This window comes from Lactuca virosa, chromosome 9, assembly GCF_052849685.1.
Source record: "Lactuca virosa cultivar CGN04683 chromosome 9, Lactuca_virosa_CGN04683_v6, whole genome shotgun sequence".
In the NCBI taxonomy this organism is placed as follows: Eukaryota; Viridiplantae; Streptophyta; class Magnoliopsida; order Asterales; family Asteraceae; genus Lactuca; species Lactuca virosa.
Window position 1 is genome coordinate 33,083,847 of NC_136434.1, and position 17,005 is coordinate 33,100,851.

Sequence of the window (17,005 nt, forward strand, 5' to 3'; positions counted from 1 at the left end):
CAAAATTTACTACCAGATGCCACTTTATATAGACAATTAATAGGAAAATTAAATTACCTTCTTCACACTAGACCTGATTTGGCTTATACGGTGCAATTCCTAAGCCAATTTAATCAACAACCTTGTCAAGAGCATCTTGATGCTGCTATGCATGTGTTTTGTTACCTTAAAGGAACTATGAATCGTGGGTTAATTAATAATTTTAGTTGAGGCGCTTTGTGACAGTGACTAGGGTACTTGTCCCTTAACCAGACGATCTGTAAGTGATTATTTTATACTCTTTGGAGGAGCCCTAATCTCTTGGAAATCAAAAAAGCGGGTTACTCGTCTCCCTTTCTTCAACAGAAGCTTAATATCGCTCTATGCGTAGGGTGTGTGCTGAGTTGGCATGGCTGAGTCGTCTGTTACACGATTTTGGTATTGATGATGTCACTCTGATTCCTCTCAAATGTGATAACCAGGCTGCTATCCATATTGCTCGTAATCTAGTATTTCACAAGCGCACAAATCACATCAATCTTGATTGTCACTTTCTGCTCGAAAAACTTCAAGTTGGTTTAATATTAGTTTCTCATGTTCCTACAACCAATCATCTTGCAGATGCTTTAACTAAACCTTTGCATGGATCACAAGTGCACAAATCACATCAATCTTGATTCAGGGGCATTTTAGTCATTTAGTAGAAGAAGTTTGTTACTATTAGTTAGAACGGTTAGATAGAGTTAGAAGTGGAGATTTTTTTTATATATATTAGATAGTTTGCTTTCTTTGTAATGTAATTTTCTTTACACAATTGAATCAATGAAAGATTGAAAGATTTGGTTCATCATTTACTTTGTTTCATCTATTTCTTCATTTTAATTCTTACAGTGTATCGTGTACAAGTATTAAAAAAATGGCGTGAAGTAAATATATAGTTTTGTTGCATTTACACGCATATGGCCTAGAAAGACGAAAATACATCTAAACATAGGTCATTTATTTTTACCATAATCACTTGTGTTCAATGGAAAATTACCAAACACAAAACCAAAAACAAGAGGAACCAAATAATTATGGAAGAAGAGACCCAACTCTTAAACACCAATTCACCATCCTCAAATTGACCATATCCACTAAAATACTCTTTTTCATTGCCATCATATTCAAGATTTTCCTCCTTTTCAGCTAACCCCATATGAGAGAGTATATGAGGAAAAACTTTCTTACAAGATTCTTCTCCAATCAACAGATCAGAATGCCCAAATCCCTCCACAACCACCCTCTCATGTCGAAAATTAGGTTGGTGCAACTTCATATACTTGTTACCAAGCAAAGAAGTCTGAGGAGTAGAAAGAAGTGTTCTTCCACCCGATATGTAAAGTGTTGGAAGACTTATTCTCTCAGCGTGAATCAGATATGAGTTGTTTCCTTTGCTATCAACTATAAACCCTGCGTTACATATCTTTCTGAGGTGTGGAAAACCAGCCATAGGGAGACTTGGAAGATTTTTCTTATTTATCCAACTGTGAAGACTTGATGTTACATTGTTGTGCCAAAAAGCATTCCCAAATATGCCAGAAAATACTTCACATTCGTCACAATTGCATCTTTCATAACGTGGGATGAAACGAGCTACAAACTTTACCAGTTTCTGATTTAAATTTGTTTTTGTTGTTTTGAGTATAGGGAGGATGGTGTTTCTTCCTAATATCATCATTGTTATCTGCATGTTTATGGGTCAAAAGTTTTCTTGTATTACTTACTACATTTACAAAGTTAATTAAACATGTGACAGAAGATGATAATTGTTTTGTATATTTACCGGGAGTAGAGGAAGCCACATCTTGAACCTTGAAAAAGTTGTGAGCTTGAAGAACATGGATGAGTTAGTGCAAGAGAGTGAAGCGATTCTTGCTGCAGAAACATGGCCTCCCATTATAGCTATGTGAATGGCTAGGCCTCCCACACAGTGTGCTACCACATGAATCTTAGTTGACTTCTCATTCAATTTCAAGATTTTATCAATCGCTGACAAGAATAACAAAATATTAATACTAATAATAATAAAAATATTATACTTTTTTATATTGGAATGAAATGAGCTATTCTGTGTTTCTCTACCTGCTGGAATATCGAATCTGCCAATATCTTCAATAGTGAAAGAATTTGAAGAATTAAGAGGGTGTAACCTTGGTTGAAGAAGCCATGTTTCATGTCCTTTGTCTAGTAAAGTTCTAACCAAATCATTTTCCTCGGTTGGAAGCCAAAAACTGTCAGTGGAATACCCATTAATAAGTAGTACTGGATACCGATTTTTCAATCTTCCAAATCTCAAAGAATCATCTGTTTTGATCTTCCATTGTCTACAACTAATTACAAAACCATCCTCTGCATAAATCAATAAAAACCTATTCATATTTCTAAGATTTTCAAGGTTTTGAGAGTTTAATCCTTTTGCAAAAGGAACACGTACCTGTTCTTATCTCATGGAGGGTACTGCTAGGATATGGCCCATCTATGGGTTCTACATGGGGGGAACCAATGAAATTTCCTCGAGGTTTCTGTATGACATATGTTCTAAAGATAGATTGTAATAAAAGCAACACAAACTTCATTTTGTTGTTTCCTTGCATACTAATCAAACTCCTCATGAGTGCAAACGTGGATATATGAAGCACTCCTTTTAAGTCTACCATTTCTTCACTCGGATCATTCTTCTTGACTTTCTTGAAGGTCACTTGCAATGTTGTTGACTCTTTCCATCCATATAGTCCTAGGAGAAAAGGTTTCATTACCTTCTTCCCTTCAAGAATGTATCTGTATCAAAATGTAGTTTTGTTTAGCTTTAAGAAAGATATATATTTAATGGAAAAAATGAATAAAGATTGTACCTTGAACCAGAAGAAGCTACAAGAAGGAGGCGATAATGCATGAACTGTGTGTAAGGAGTTCTAATGTCTACTTCACATAAATCCACTTCTCCATCGATTACATATAATCTGTCCCTCTCTAAAGCATTGAAGTCAAGATATCCACTGACTATTCCTCTTAGAAGAGGATGAGATTTTCCAAAATCCATACTTCCTTGATCAAAATCTTTTATTGATTGTGCATTCATTTTCAATTCTAGATGAGCAACACAAGGCATACCGTCAATATGCCCTCTCATAACTTCTGTAAACCGAACATCACTTCTTGATTTCCCCTCTAGCTTCCAAGAACATATTGAACCACGTTTTTTATCATCACTTTCATCCAAGGAATCTTTTCCGTCATCACCCACGTGAGTTTTGATAATATCTTGGATAAGGTGTCTGCTTACATGCTCAGAGGCAGTAGCAATAGTAAGACAAGGATTTATCCCGATAGAGCAAGGGATTAAAGACGCATCACAAACATAAAGACCCGAGTGAACTGAGGAAGGAGACTTGGTGTCAAAAACCTGACCATTTGAGTTACAAACTCCACTGAAATGATCGGAAGAAGCATTACAACCACCTAGAAGATGAACCGAGGTACTTCTATACCTAGACATGAACAATATTCCTCCTAGTTTCTTGGTTAGTTTTTGTAAGGACATGATTTTGCGTGGAAGCAAGGGATCGTTTGGTGGGGTGAAGTTTATTTTATCTCTGCTTTTATTGAATGTGATTTTTCCATCACTCTCATCATGCCCTATTACATTCAAAGTCATTGCTTGAGTGCTCTTTAGACCGAAAGAATGCTTCAGTTTGTCTATAAGTCCATGTAGAAACCAGAAGCCGGTTGGCCATCCATACGTTAAAATCCCTTTAAATATCAAGTATGGATAAGCTGTTGGTAACACCCCACTCTGATCCAAAACCGTATATAGTAATTGTTAATGTGAAAACTTGGTTGCATGCTTTGAAATACATATATACAAGAAAAGTGACAAAAACCTGAATTGTAAACCCCAAAGAAGAAGTGTATGATGAGGAAATGGCAGGCCCAGGCCTTTCTTGAAAGGATATTTTGGAGAATTGCTCTTTGTGTAAGCCATATGCACCTAGAGGTGTTGTGCATCCAGCAAGATAAGCAGAATTGTTGCCATTACAACTGAACCCTTCACCAAGTCTGCTTGAGAGCTCTAGTCCTCTAAGTTGTGAACGGAATAGCAAATCAGCAGTACCAAACACTCCCGCTAAAAATACCCAAAAAGAAAACATTTCAGCATCATGATATATAATATGCATAAAAACATTTCATTTGTTCGTAGTTTCCTGTGTTACCTGATAGAATAACAAAATCAGATTGTAGATAGTCAGTCTCGTTAAGATATACAAGCCACCTACGAGCTCGTTTCCCAAGTATATTTGTGTCCTTTGGGTTTTTCACCACATATCTAACTTCACAATCTGTTTTGATAATACATCCTGCCTGCAACCCAACACCAAATTAATTCCCATTTTTGACATTATTTCTTAATTACGCCATTTTGTTCTAACCCAACACCATTATTTGCATGATTTTTGCATAAATGAATATAACAATACCAAAGTATATAGCATCAAATTTTGTGTCATACTATTTCCTTACACAAAAAACAGTGTCAAACTTTCATGTTTTAGGTTTCTATTTCTGTTTTATTTAGTCCTATAGATAGCTATATTTAAAATGTAACAATTATTACTTATAATCATTATTTTTTGTTATATAATTAATTACTCATATATAGTTTTTTTAATCTATTTATTTAAAGTTTTGTATACTTCTTAATGATTATAATTAAAAGCACGACATCATATAAAAACTGATTCAAAGTAGACGAATAATTTATTTGGTTATAATTATTTAATAGTATAAAAAGTCAAACATACCTCAACCGCGGAGAACAAATAATTCTTGTCAGTAGAGTTTTTTGCATTATAAGGACAACCAGCAACACAGTTTCCACAAGCTATGCAGCTCCCTGTTTCTTTAGGTCTTTTGAAATGGTCTCCCTGTCCTTCTACATCAAAATTTATACTCACCTTTAAAGAACTACTAGTTTCTTTGAACTCATCACCAACCATTAATTTATCCATAGTTTTAGCATTAGGAAATTTCACAGGAACGCTTTGTATATTAAGCATGGAGGAAGCAGAGGCTTCACATGACTTCCAATTCGACTCCCATTCTTTTGGCCATTTTGGGTTCCTTCTTGCTCGAACAGGTGTTGGCAGCATCACACCAGCATTCACTAGCGAACCACCACCAAGCCCACAAACTGTTACTGCTACAGAATCATGTTCTTTATGTATCTGAAACCAAAGAAAAATGTATTTTTATATATTAAACCAGATAAAGAATTGGATCATAATTGAGTTGAACACATGGAGAGAAATAAAGACCTGGAACAATGCATCTTTTGAGCCTAAACCGAACCCCAAGCTTTCATCTTCAAATCTAACAGATGATAACAATCTCAAACTATCTGTGGGAAAATCTTGAGCTTCCCATTTTCGACCTTTTTCAAGCAAACAGACCTTTATTCCCGCCATGGACATCCTACAAGCAGCAACAGAGCCGCCATATCCTGACCCCACCACAATACCATCATAACTATCATCATCTTCCTCATCACAACCAAGATAAGATTCCTTTACGCCATTATTATTCTCCATTTATCGAGATAAAATGTAGCACGATATTTGTTGTGCAACATATATAATAAGCTTAAGTGGTGCTGGAGCATTTAGACTTCAACTTGTTGACTTTATTGGATCTAGCTACGATTCATTCAAATGTTTAAACTATTGTATCCAAATTTAATGCAACTGGCGGCTTAATTTTACGATGACTTTTTCTTCTTGACAAGCAGCAGCTCTTCTGAAATTTTTAATTTCTCTTTACTACAAACAAGTATCTGCGTCAATTATTCAAGGTTACACTAAATATGTTCGTGTTTTTTTATCCTATTTTCACTGTTTTTTTTTTTTTTTTTTTGATAGTCGATTGTTAATTTTGTGATTTTATATATTCCAGTATTAATTAGGATCTTGAACCACAAGAAATCTTTGTTTCTTTAGATTAATTTATTTAATTTAATTGCTTGCATCCATATGGTTTATGTTTTTGACAGAGATTCCAAAGTCCAAATACGTGGGGCTGAGCATGTTGGGCATAGCTGCATCCCCAAAATAAATGTTAATATATTAAATTTAAATAAGTAAACAGATGTAACTATCTTAGCATAAGAACTTGTACCATGCTGTTTGGTTTCGTCGACTCACTAATTAATTACAGAATCAAAGCGACTTCATTGCCCTTGTGCGTTGCGTTTATACATCAGCTTTGAAGTCAGAATTGATGATGGCCTAATGGGCCATAGGCTAATTCAATGGGGTTGAATAATTTTTTTAAGGGATATTCATTAATTAAACTAACTTTTTATAAACAAGTTTATTTGTAAAAATAATACTTCCTCCGTCCCAAAATTATAGTTCATCTTTCCTTTTTGGTTTGTCCCAAAATAATAGTCCACTTCTAAAAATAAATAACATTTTTACCAAAATATTCCCTCATTATTACTTAACAAACTAAGCATTTAATGGAACATTAAATGCAAAGTAAGGACAAAACTGTGATTTTATTAAATAAAGTTAGTGGTAATTAATGCTTTTTTTAATATGTGTGTTTTTTGTCTGTAGACAATAATATTGGGACGGAGGGAGTATATATTTTTCATTTTTTAATAAAATTATCATTTTTTCTGAAAATGTTTCATTTTGGATTTATTCTTGAAATTTTGGAGTTTTTTTTTGCTTATTTGTACGATTTTTTCCAAAAAAAAACTCTATTTATATCCGAAATATACATTCCAAAGTGTTTGATATAACAGTTTTTCAATCATTTGTCTAATTTTAACCCTTTATATCATATATACTTCCTATTTCTTGTGTTTCTTTAACTTTTTGTTAGATTTTAATAAAAAAAAACAAAGTATTTTCTCAAAAACGTTGGCTTTACTAAAAATTTCCGCCAAAAACCAGCAACTTTTTCATAAACGTTCGCTTTAATTCAAAATTTATGGTTCAAAGTTCAAACACTAAAATAAGAATTTTAGAGGTAAACAATACAAAGTTACCGAACATAAAGCAACAAAAAACAAGAGGAACCAAATAGTGATAGAAGAAGAGACCCAACCCTCAAACACCAATTCTCCATCCTCAAACCGATCATCTCCACTAAAACACTTGTAATCGTTTCCATTATCATCAAGATTTTCCTCCTTTTCAGCCAACCCAATATGAGAGAGTATATGAGGAAAAACTTCCTTACAAGATTCTTCTCCAATTAACAGATCAGAATGCCCAAATCCATCAACAACCACCCTCTCATGTCTAAGATTAGGATGATGCAACTTCATATACTTGTTTCCAAGCCAAGAAGTCTCACGTGTCACAAGAAGAGTCCTTCCACCCGATATGTAAAGTGTTGGAAGACTCATTCTCTCAGCATGAATTAAATATGAGTTGTTTCCTTTACTATCAACTATGAACCCTGTGTTACATATCTTTCTAAGGTGTGGAAAAGCAGACATGGGAAGACTCGAATTACTTTTCTCATTCATCCAACTGTGAAGAGTTTGTGTTATGTTTTCATGCCAAAATGTATTCCCAAATATGCCAGAAAATACTTCACATTCCTCACAATTGCATCTCTCATAACGTGGGATGACACGAGCTATGGATTTTAACAGTTTGTGATTCATACTTTCTTTTGTTCTTTTGAGTATAGGAAGGATGGTGTTTTTTCCTAATATCATCATTGTTATCTGAAAGTGTATAGGTGTATTATTACTTACTATATTTAAAAAACTTATTAAAAAGGTGACAAAAGACGATGATTGTTTTGTATATTTACCGGGATTAGAGGAAGCCACATCTTGAAAGTTGAAAAAGGTGTGAGCTTGAAGAACATGGATGAATTAGTGCAAGAGAGTGAAGCGATTCTTGTTGCAGAAACATGGCCTCCCATTATAGCCATGTGAATGGCTAAGCCTCCAACACAATGTGCTACCACATGAATCTTTGTTGACTTGTCATTCAATTTCAAGATTTTATCAATGGCTGCTGGAATATCGAATCTGCTAATATCTTCAAAAGTGAAGGAATTTGAAGAATGAAGAGGGTGTAGCCTTGTTTGAAGAAGCCATGTTTCATGCCCTTTGTCAAGAAGTGTTCTTACCAAATCATTTGACTCGGTAGGAAGGCAAAAACTCTCAGTGGAATGCCCATTAAGAAGTAGCACTGGATATGGATTTTTCTCTCTTTCAAACCTCCAAGAATCATCCATTTTGATCTTCCATTGTCTGCAACCAATTACAAATCCATCCTCTACATAAATCAAGAAAACCCCATTAATGATTTTTTTCATCTTTTAAGTTTTTGAGAGATTAATCTTTATGGGAAATGTATGTATACCTGTTCTTATCTCATGAAGGGTACTGCTAGGATAAGGCCTATCCATGAGTTCTACATGAGGGAAACCCATGAAACTCCCTCTAGGTTTTTGCATGACATATGTTCTAAAGATAGATTGTAATAAAAGCAACACAAACTTCATTTTGTTGTTTCCTTCCATACTAATCAGGCTCCTCACAAGTGCAATCATGGATACATGAAGCACTCCTTTTAAATCTACCATTTCTTCACTTGGATTATTGTTCTTGACTTTCTTGAATGTCACTTCCAGTGTTGTTGACTCTTTCCATCCGTAAAGTCCTAGGAGAAAAGGGTTCATTACCTTTTTTCCTTCAAGAACATATCTGCATCAAAATGTAGTAATCTTTAACTCTTTAATTTCATAAAGATGTCAACTGAAAACATGAATAAAGATTGAACCTTGAACCAGAAGAAGCTGCAAGAAGGAGGCGATAATGCATGAACTGTGTGTAAGGAGTTCTTATCTCAACTTCACATAAATCCACTTCTCCATCGATTACATATAATCTATCCTTCTCTATAGAATTGAAATTGAGATATCCACCTACTATTCCTCTCATAAGTGGATGAGATTTTCCAAAAACCAGATTTCCTTTTCTTGTTTTCGCATTCATTTTCAGTTTAAGATAAGCAACACAAGGCATTCCATTAATATGTCCTTTCATAACTTCTGTAAACCGAACATCACATCTTGATTTCTCCTCTACCTTCCAAGAACGTATTGATCCACAGCTTTTATCATCTCTTTCATCAATGGAATCTTTTCCCACATAAGTATTAATAATATCTTGGATGAGGTGTCTGCTAACATGCTCAGAGGCAGTGGCAATAGTAAGAGACGGATTTACCCCTATAGAGCAAGGGATTAAAGAGGCATCACAAACATAAAGACCCGAGTGGACAGAGGAAGGTGACTGGGAATCGAAAACCTGACCATTTGAGTTACAAACTCCATTAAAATGATCTGAAGAAGCATTGCATCCACCTAGAAGATGAACTGAGGTGCTTCTGTATCTAGACATGAAGAGTATCCCTCTTAGTTTTTTTGTTAGTTTTTGGAAGGAAATGATTTTTCGTGGAAGCAAGGGATCAATTGGTGGGGAGAAGTTTATTTTATCACTGATTTTATCAAATGTGATTTTTCCATCACTCTCATCATACCCCATTACATTTAAAGCCATTGCTTGAGTGCTCTTTATACCAAAAGAATGCTTCAGTTTGTCTATAACTCCATGTAGAAACCAGAACCCAGTTGGCCAACCATACGTTGAAACCCCTTTAAATATCAAGTATGGATAAGCTGTTGGCAACACTGCACTCTGATCCAAAACATGAGTAATTGTCATTATGAAAAACTTTTATGTTTCAAGAAAACCAAAGAAGAATGAGAAAAACCTGAATTGTGAACCCCAAAGAAGAAGTGTATGATTTAGAAATGGCGGGCCCAGGGCGTTCTTGAAAGGGTATTTTGGAGAATTGCTCTTTGTGTAATCCATAAGCACCTAGTGGTGTTGTGCATCCAGCAAGATAAGCAACATTGTTGCCATTACAGCTGAACCCTTCGCCCAGCCTGCTTGAGAGCTCTAATCCTCTAGTTTGTGAACGGAATAGCAAATCAGTGGTCCCAAACACTCCAGCTAACAAATAGTAAAACACCAATAAGAAAACATTTCAGAGTATCATGATAAGATGCATGAAAATATACCTCAATCTAATATTCTAATACCAGTTTCGTATACCTGATAGAATAACAAAATCAGATTGTAGATAATCAGTCTCATTAAGATATACAAGCCACCTACATGCTCGTTTCTTATGTGTATTTGTGTCATTAGGGTTTTTCACCACATACTTAACTTCACAATCTGTTTTTATACTACATCCTGCCTGCATCAAAAGAAAACTTTAAGCCTGATACACTGATAATAATCATAATACAAAAGTATAACTTATTACATACCTCAACAGCTGAGAACAAATAATTCTTGTCAGTGGAATTTTTTGCATTGTAAGGACAACCAGAAAGACAGTTTCCACAAGCTATGCAGCTCTCTGTTTCTTTAGCTGTTTTAAGATGAGTTCCCTGTTCTTCTACATCAAAGTTTATACTCAGCTTTAAAGAGGTAGTTTCTTTGAACTCGTCATCAACCATTAATTTCTCCATTGTTTTAGCATTAGGAAATTTCACAGGAACGTTTTGTATATTAAGCATGGAAGAAGCAGAGGCTTCACATGACTTCCAATTGGACTCCCATTCTTTTGGCCATTTTGGGTTTCTTTTTGCTCGAACAGGTGTTGGCAGCATTACACCAGCATTCACTAGTGAACCACCACCAAGTCCACAAACAGTTGCTGCTAAAGAATCATGTTCTGTATGTATCTGAAACCATGGAAAAAATGTATTTTTTAGTAATCAGATAAAAAATTGGACCAATGGATTGAATAATCACACATGGAGAGAAATAGAGACCTGAAGCAATGCATCTTTTGGGCCTAAGCCAAACTTCAAGCTTTTGTTTTCAAATCTAACAGAAGATAACAATCTCAAACTATCTGTAGGAAAATCTTGAGCTTCCCATTTCCGACCTTTTTCAAGCAAACAAACCTTTATTCCCGCCATGGACATCCTATAAGCAGCAACAGAGCCTCCATATCCAGACCCCACAACAATAGCGTCATAATCATCTTCATCTTCCTCACCAAAACCTGGATAACACTCCTTTATGCCACCATTCTCCATTTACAGAGATAAAACTCAGAACTATAAATGCTTTGTGCTCCATACATTTCGACATGTATATATAACAAGCTTCTTGCATACTGCAGGCCGTCTTAATGTAGTTAAAGGGTGGCAAGAATCTGAACAGAGATTCAAAACAATTAAATTAAGCGGCCTTGGACATTATTTAACATATGTAATTTGGACAAAAAAGTTGTGCTTTGTTACAATGTTGCCTCCTGCTCTACGTTATTTTTTTACCTAGATGAGTGTTCTGATTCTTTATTTTGTCTTTACTGCTAACAGAACTCACAAATTTGCCTTGTAATAGCGTTTGGTCTTGTGTTCGTATCACAGAATACTATTATATATGTAATTCTTAAAGGATTGTGTTTTTGTTGTTTTCTTGCAATTTTGGTCAGTTCTTTTAACGATTTTGTTTTTATCGTTTTCTTGCAATTTCATTCGATTGGTCGATTTTGTTGCCTCTCAAAATGGAGGGCCCTTTCGAGACTATATACTTGTCCTTTTTGGAAGAGCAGAATACTCTATCTCTTAGACAGACTTCAAATGCTAGTCAAATTCGTCCTCACCGAACAGTAGGTTATACCGTACAAGTTCTTAGAGCTAGTGGAAGCATAACACGACAAACATTGGAGACTTATTCTTGAAAATCAAAATTACGACTCCGATTTCGGATATGGTTTGAAATAGAAAGTAGAATACACACTAAAAATGAAATGCCTAACCTGAAAGAGCAGTGATTATAATTAAGATCGGAATTGAAACACATTTTCATGGTTCGCAAATATAATCCAATTTCTTCATCATAGGGCGGCGTAATGATGTTCACCGCCGGTGCGCCAGGAACAGCGTTTACCATCTCCGTCGTCCGATGTCGCTCACAAGTCACACTGGTGTCGTCAGATTTCGATCGTTGATTCTGTCAACCGTCTCTATTTCTTTTTTTATGTTCTCACAAGAAGAAGATAAAAGATTTTTGGTATATTTTTAAGGGTTTCAAATTTACATACTTTGTCCTGTCGGGGACATCCCGATAAAAATAATTACATTCTTTTATAAATAACCATTATCTAAAGTTGTATTATATATTTTAAATTTATATATTTGATTATATTACATATTAAAAAATCAAAATCAAAGAATGAAAACAAAAACCCATTCAAATGAACAAAAGCAAACCATGTTACAATGATCATGACAAAGACTAGATTGAAACTTGAAAACAAAATATCGACATTAAAAAGAAACACAGTAATGATAAAAATATCAAACAAATCAACATCAAAATAGAATCATAAAGTCGAAAGCATAAATACAAAAATACAAAACAAATATCAAACATACAAACCAAAGACTAAAAAGAAAGAAAAAATATATATAAAAAATCACACTTTAAAGATCAAAACAACAAAAACATCGTTGATAAAGGTGGTATGTGTCGATAGATGATTATGGTCATGTACGGACAAAGTATAGTCAAGAAACGGGAGTTTTGGACCAAAAGGCAAAAGCACCATAACTAAGGTGTATGTTTGTGTTGTGGTCCATTTTTTTGAAACTAGCTTGAATTAATTGTACTTTTCGGTTAAATAGATTTTTCATAGATACTAGAAATTATGCAAACTAGGAGAAGCTCATGTTCCGCATGAGATGAATAGAGTTTTGACGTTAATTGAGTTTTGAATTGACAAAATGGATAAAACAGCAAGAAATGTGACCAAAGTTAAAAGAGCTGGAAAATTTGTGGCCGCAGTCTAAAAGAAAAAACCAAAAGGGGCAGTTTTGGAAAAAGCTACAAAAGTGTGGCAAAACCGTCAAAAACTAATAACTTTAAAGCAAAAGTATAAACAATATAAAAATTTGTGGCCAAAGTAAGAAAGTTAAAACTTTCATGTTCTCTCATGCCCACGGGAATTAATATATATATATATATATATATATATATATATATATATATATATATATATATATAATTTACACTCATTCGTTCGATAAAAAAATCTAAGAATTATTTTTTAAATCAATTGTGGTGTGACAACTAAATACTAACATGTTATAATAATTTTTTTCCTTAGTTAACCTTGATTCATGTGATAGAACTATCTCATTGAACATATCTTATTCTTCACTAATTTGTTGATTGAGTGATATACCATCAACAACTCCAGAGTTTATCTTATGGAATAGCGTCAATGTAATCAATGATTAATAGTGTAGTAAACAACAACATGGTTGGCTAATCAATTATGTCACCGCTACCGGGGATAGGCTTTGCCTTTCTTATTTCGTTATTGTATCTCGTATTGAATATTTTATGTGTAATCAATATGTTTATGACTTCAAATTTAAATCATAGGGAAACCAAATGATACTTTTTAACAATCATAACAAATCTAATGTCACTTGTCAATATATGATGATCCTTGTTCGAAAGTAATGCGGATAACACACGAAACCAAAAAGCATATAAAGACACAGTATCTATGTGGTTCGGTCAAGGTGACATATGTCCACGGGCAGGAGGGGAGTATTTTTATTAACAGAGTTCTCAAACAGATATTACAAGTACAACCAACAGAGATTTGACCTACTTACTAAGGATACAAAGAAAATTTTCAAATGACTAGCAAACATCCTTATTTATAGACTAGAGATCATACCTAAACCCTAATGGGTTTGGCTCATTAACCCATAGGGCCATGAAAGATGTCAACCAATCACAATCTGTCATGCAACCGCTTCTGTAACCTTCATCCTTAAGAGACGTTACATTGGCACCAACAATGCACCACTGGCGCATCATGTGACATTGCATGGCACACCTTGTCACTTAGTGGAACCTCCAGTGCATGGCACATCATCGAGGTATCATGACGATAAGTGTGACATTGAGTAGCACATTCACACTTGGTGGCACCTCCTATGCATAGAACGTATCTGAGGGGCCGTAACGGCACATCAGGTGCCATTAAGTGGCACATTGTCACTTGGTGGCACCTCCTATGCAAAGTGTTTCTCCAAGTGTGTCATCACATCCAAGTGTGTCATCATATCCAATAGTGCCACCATATCCAAGTGTTTCATCATATCCAAGTGTGTCACCATATCCAGGAGTGTCATCCTATCTAAGTGTGCCACCATATCCAAGTGTGTCATCATATCCAAGTGTGTCAACAGAGTGTTCCAAATGCTCAATTCACATTTAACAATCTTTACCTTGACTTGAGTATCCTTCGAACTCCACCTTAAACCAAGAACTTCCTTTCATTTCCTGCCATCCATCCCCGAAGGGATCTAACTCCTGTAAACACCAACCAAGTCCAAGCAAAGCTTGAACTTCTCTCTAGAAAAAAACCTTGTCAACATGTCTTATGTATTCTCCTTGGTACCAAAATTTTGAATGCAAAACCTATCATAGAATACGATAGGTTTCTCCACCTTCAAAACAAGACTCTGAACAAGACCAACCGCCAATGATCTTCTTATATTTAGATCATATTCATGGTATGAGTCTATCGATCCAACCAATTCTGTATGTTGTGCATTAGCACCATACACCAGACAAACATCAAATGTTCCCTTTAAGTGTAGCAAGATCCACTTAACCACTCCCAGTGAGCTTTCCCCCGATTGCCTCAAACCGCCAAAGACCGCAAGACTTTAACAATATAGTGAGAAATGTATAATTATCCTGCTCTTCTATCCTTCTGAATCTCCATCTCTACTATCTTCTTTTCAGCTCTTAAATCGTTCATCACAGACTCATTCTTCAGAAGCTTCTTCAAGTTATCTTTCATGACATCAGCATCACCAGACACTTCTTCCTTAGGTTGTTCAAAGGATTCCTCACGTCTATATTGTTCCATTCCACCATGTTGTTCCTCATTTATTACAAATTTATGTGGGGTTTGTGTTGTAAACTCCACCTACTTGTTAGCACTGTAACACCCGCAGATTCAGGCTAGTCAATTTAGATATTATAAGCATTATAAGTGACTTTTTATGGAAGATTATTTAGGATAAATAATTTTAACTAAAGTTATAGTATATGTGACAATGATTCTGTGCATATAAAGAACGCCTAAATATGATGACATTGGCAGTGATCTTAAATACTTGATAAACCCAAAATTATTTTACCTTTCTTGCACCCACTTGTTTGGTTCCTTTTTATATTCTACTTTGTGATTTTTTTTGCAGTCTTCCCGATATTTGCAAGCATTATTGTTACTCAAGGCGTACATCAATATTAACTACTCCCAATTCACCACCAATACCTCAATTTCTGAAAGTTTGAGGAAATCGATTAATACATCATTGAAGAAGAGTTCCATCAAAATAAACTAAAATAGCATCGAAAACTACGTTTGATCTTTCATAGATGGAAGTCAATCCAGTATTTTGAGGGCGGATATTGTAGTGCCCAATTCCAAAATTAAAAAGAATGTTATTCAACTATTTCCAAATAACACACAGTTTGACTAGTTATTGGATAATGAATTAAGCATGCATATTGTTTAGTTTCTTGAGCTCTGTGATATGTTTAAAATTAAAGACTTGTATGAAGACCAAGGATACTTTGTACACAATCACAATTCACAATCGTACTAAGCATTAGATTTCTCCTCTCCTACTTGGTCCTAGTGATTACATGGGCCTTGTTGGCGAATAAAATTCAAAGAAATATCTTCATCCCATTAAAAATACTAAACTAATCAACAATATAAATTCTCTTATATGAGAACATTGAGAAAGATCATACAATACCTAGGCAACTGTTTTATAATTTGTCAATCTAAATTAGCAAATGTCGTTTGTTAACTCATTAACAAATGTTTTGCTTTACCAATAACCTTAGTTGTCGACGACTCTCAACGTCGACTTTCTATTGACCTTGATTTTTCGGTTGTTCAACACGGTGAGGTGTTATTGGGTGTGAAAGTGATCCTGGAGAACACGATAACAATGTTCTTTATTAGTGTCGTATTGATCGAAGAGTCTTTTTTTGTTGCAGGTGGGTGGAACCCTAAATGTGATTGTATGTGAGAAGATGGAATCGCAGGAGAACAATGGGAGTTGAGATTCATCAATATTAAACATAATGGGATTAGAGGCAAGGAGGCTACTACGAACGAATGTGGACTATGTACATCAAAATCCTTTGGTAATAAATATGATGTTGAACGTTTTTGGTAATAATGTAAATGAAGAATTTCCATTGATCAATTCAACCTAAGGATCCGTGAAGAATATGTGATGAATGTGGGTCAAGCTCTCTAAGATAGGTAAACATTCTACATTTGTAAGATTTTTGCATATACATGATCCACCGATCCTTGCTTTGAAATTGTGTTCAGTTTGGTAGGAAACTACCACCTATTTGCAGTTGCTACTCGCTTTTGTTCGAGATGAGAAAAACCTATGGAGAAAAGGTGAAGAAGAAGACTATTCTAGATCAACTTAATACAATCCCAATATAAAGGAAACCAAGAACAAACTTATGTAAATATTGTAAACGGAAACATGGCTAAGGCTAGTGAGACATGTGTGGTTCGAGAATTTAAAAACATAGTTCGAATAACAAAGATTTATTTGTGGTTCCTTATTCCTCATGCATGGTTGTTGAATGTGTATGTAATGCTCAGAGTATAGCTAATCTTTACAATGTGTGTCATAGTTATCTAAGGAGCATATTGTCATTTTATTTTAAGTTTAGTATAGACCAAATTTATATAAAAAAATCAAGTTTAATACGGATTAAATCCATAAAAACATACATTGTTTTGGATTTGTGATGTAAGTTGAAGGTTTTTAAACTAAATCCAAAAATAAA

The 17,005-nt window shown here is 34.7% G+C and overlaps 2 protein-coding genes across 2 annotated transcripts; both read right to left on the bottom strand.

The window, feature by feature from the left end:
- Positions 1-958: 958 nt before the first annotated feature.
- LOC145135978 (uncharacterized) lies at positions 959-5,629 on the bottom strand. The gene is made up of 9 exons (XM_079070190.1): positions 5,334-5,629; positions 4,821-5,243; positions 4,233-4,380; positions 3,903-4,144; positions 2,874-3,814; positions 2,456-2,799; positions 2,104-2,370; positions 1,805-2,010; positions 959-1,705 (listed from the first exon to the last, which is right to left on the bottom strand). Exons 1-9 carry the CDS (start codon positions 5,604-5,606, stop codon positions 1,004-1,006), a joined length of 3,546 nt encoding a protein of 1,181 aa, XP_078926316.1. The 5' UTR covers positions 5,607-5,629; the 3' UTR covers positions 959-1,003.
- Positions 5,630-6,996: 1,367 nt separating this feature from the next.
- On the bottom strand, positions 6,997-12,133 carry LOC145138887 (uncharacterized). The gene is made up of 9 exons (XM_079072899.1): positions 11,898-12,133; positions 10,900-11,288; positions 10,390-10,809; positions 10,169-10,316; positions 9,825-10,066; positions 8,829-9,748; positions 8,409-8,752; positions 7,849-8,321; positions 6,997-7,759 (listed from the first exon to the last, which is right to left on the bottom strand). The coding sequence occupies exons 2-9, from the start codon at positions 11,167-11,169 to the stop codon at positions 7,031-7,033; spliced, it is 3,546 nt and encodes a 1,181-aa protein (XP_078929025.1). The 5' UTR covers positions 11,170-11,288; positions 11,898-12,133; the 3' UTR covers positions 6,997-7,030.
- Positions 12,134-17,005: the final 4,872 nt, after the last annotated feature.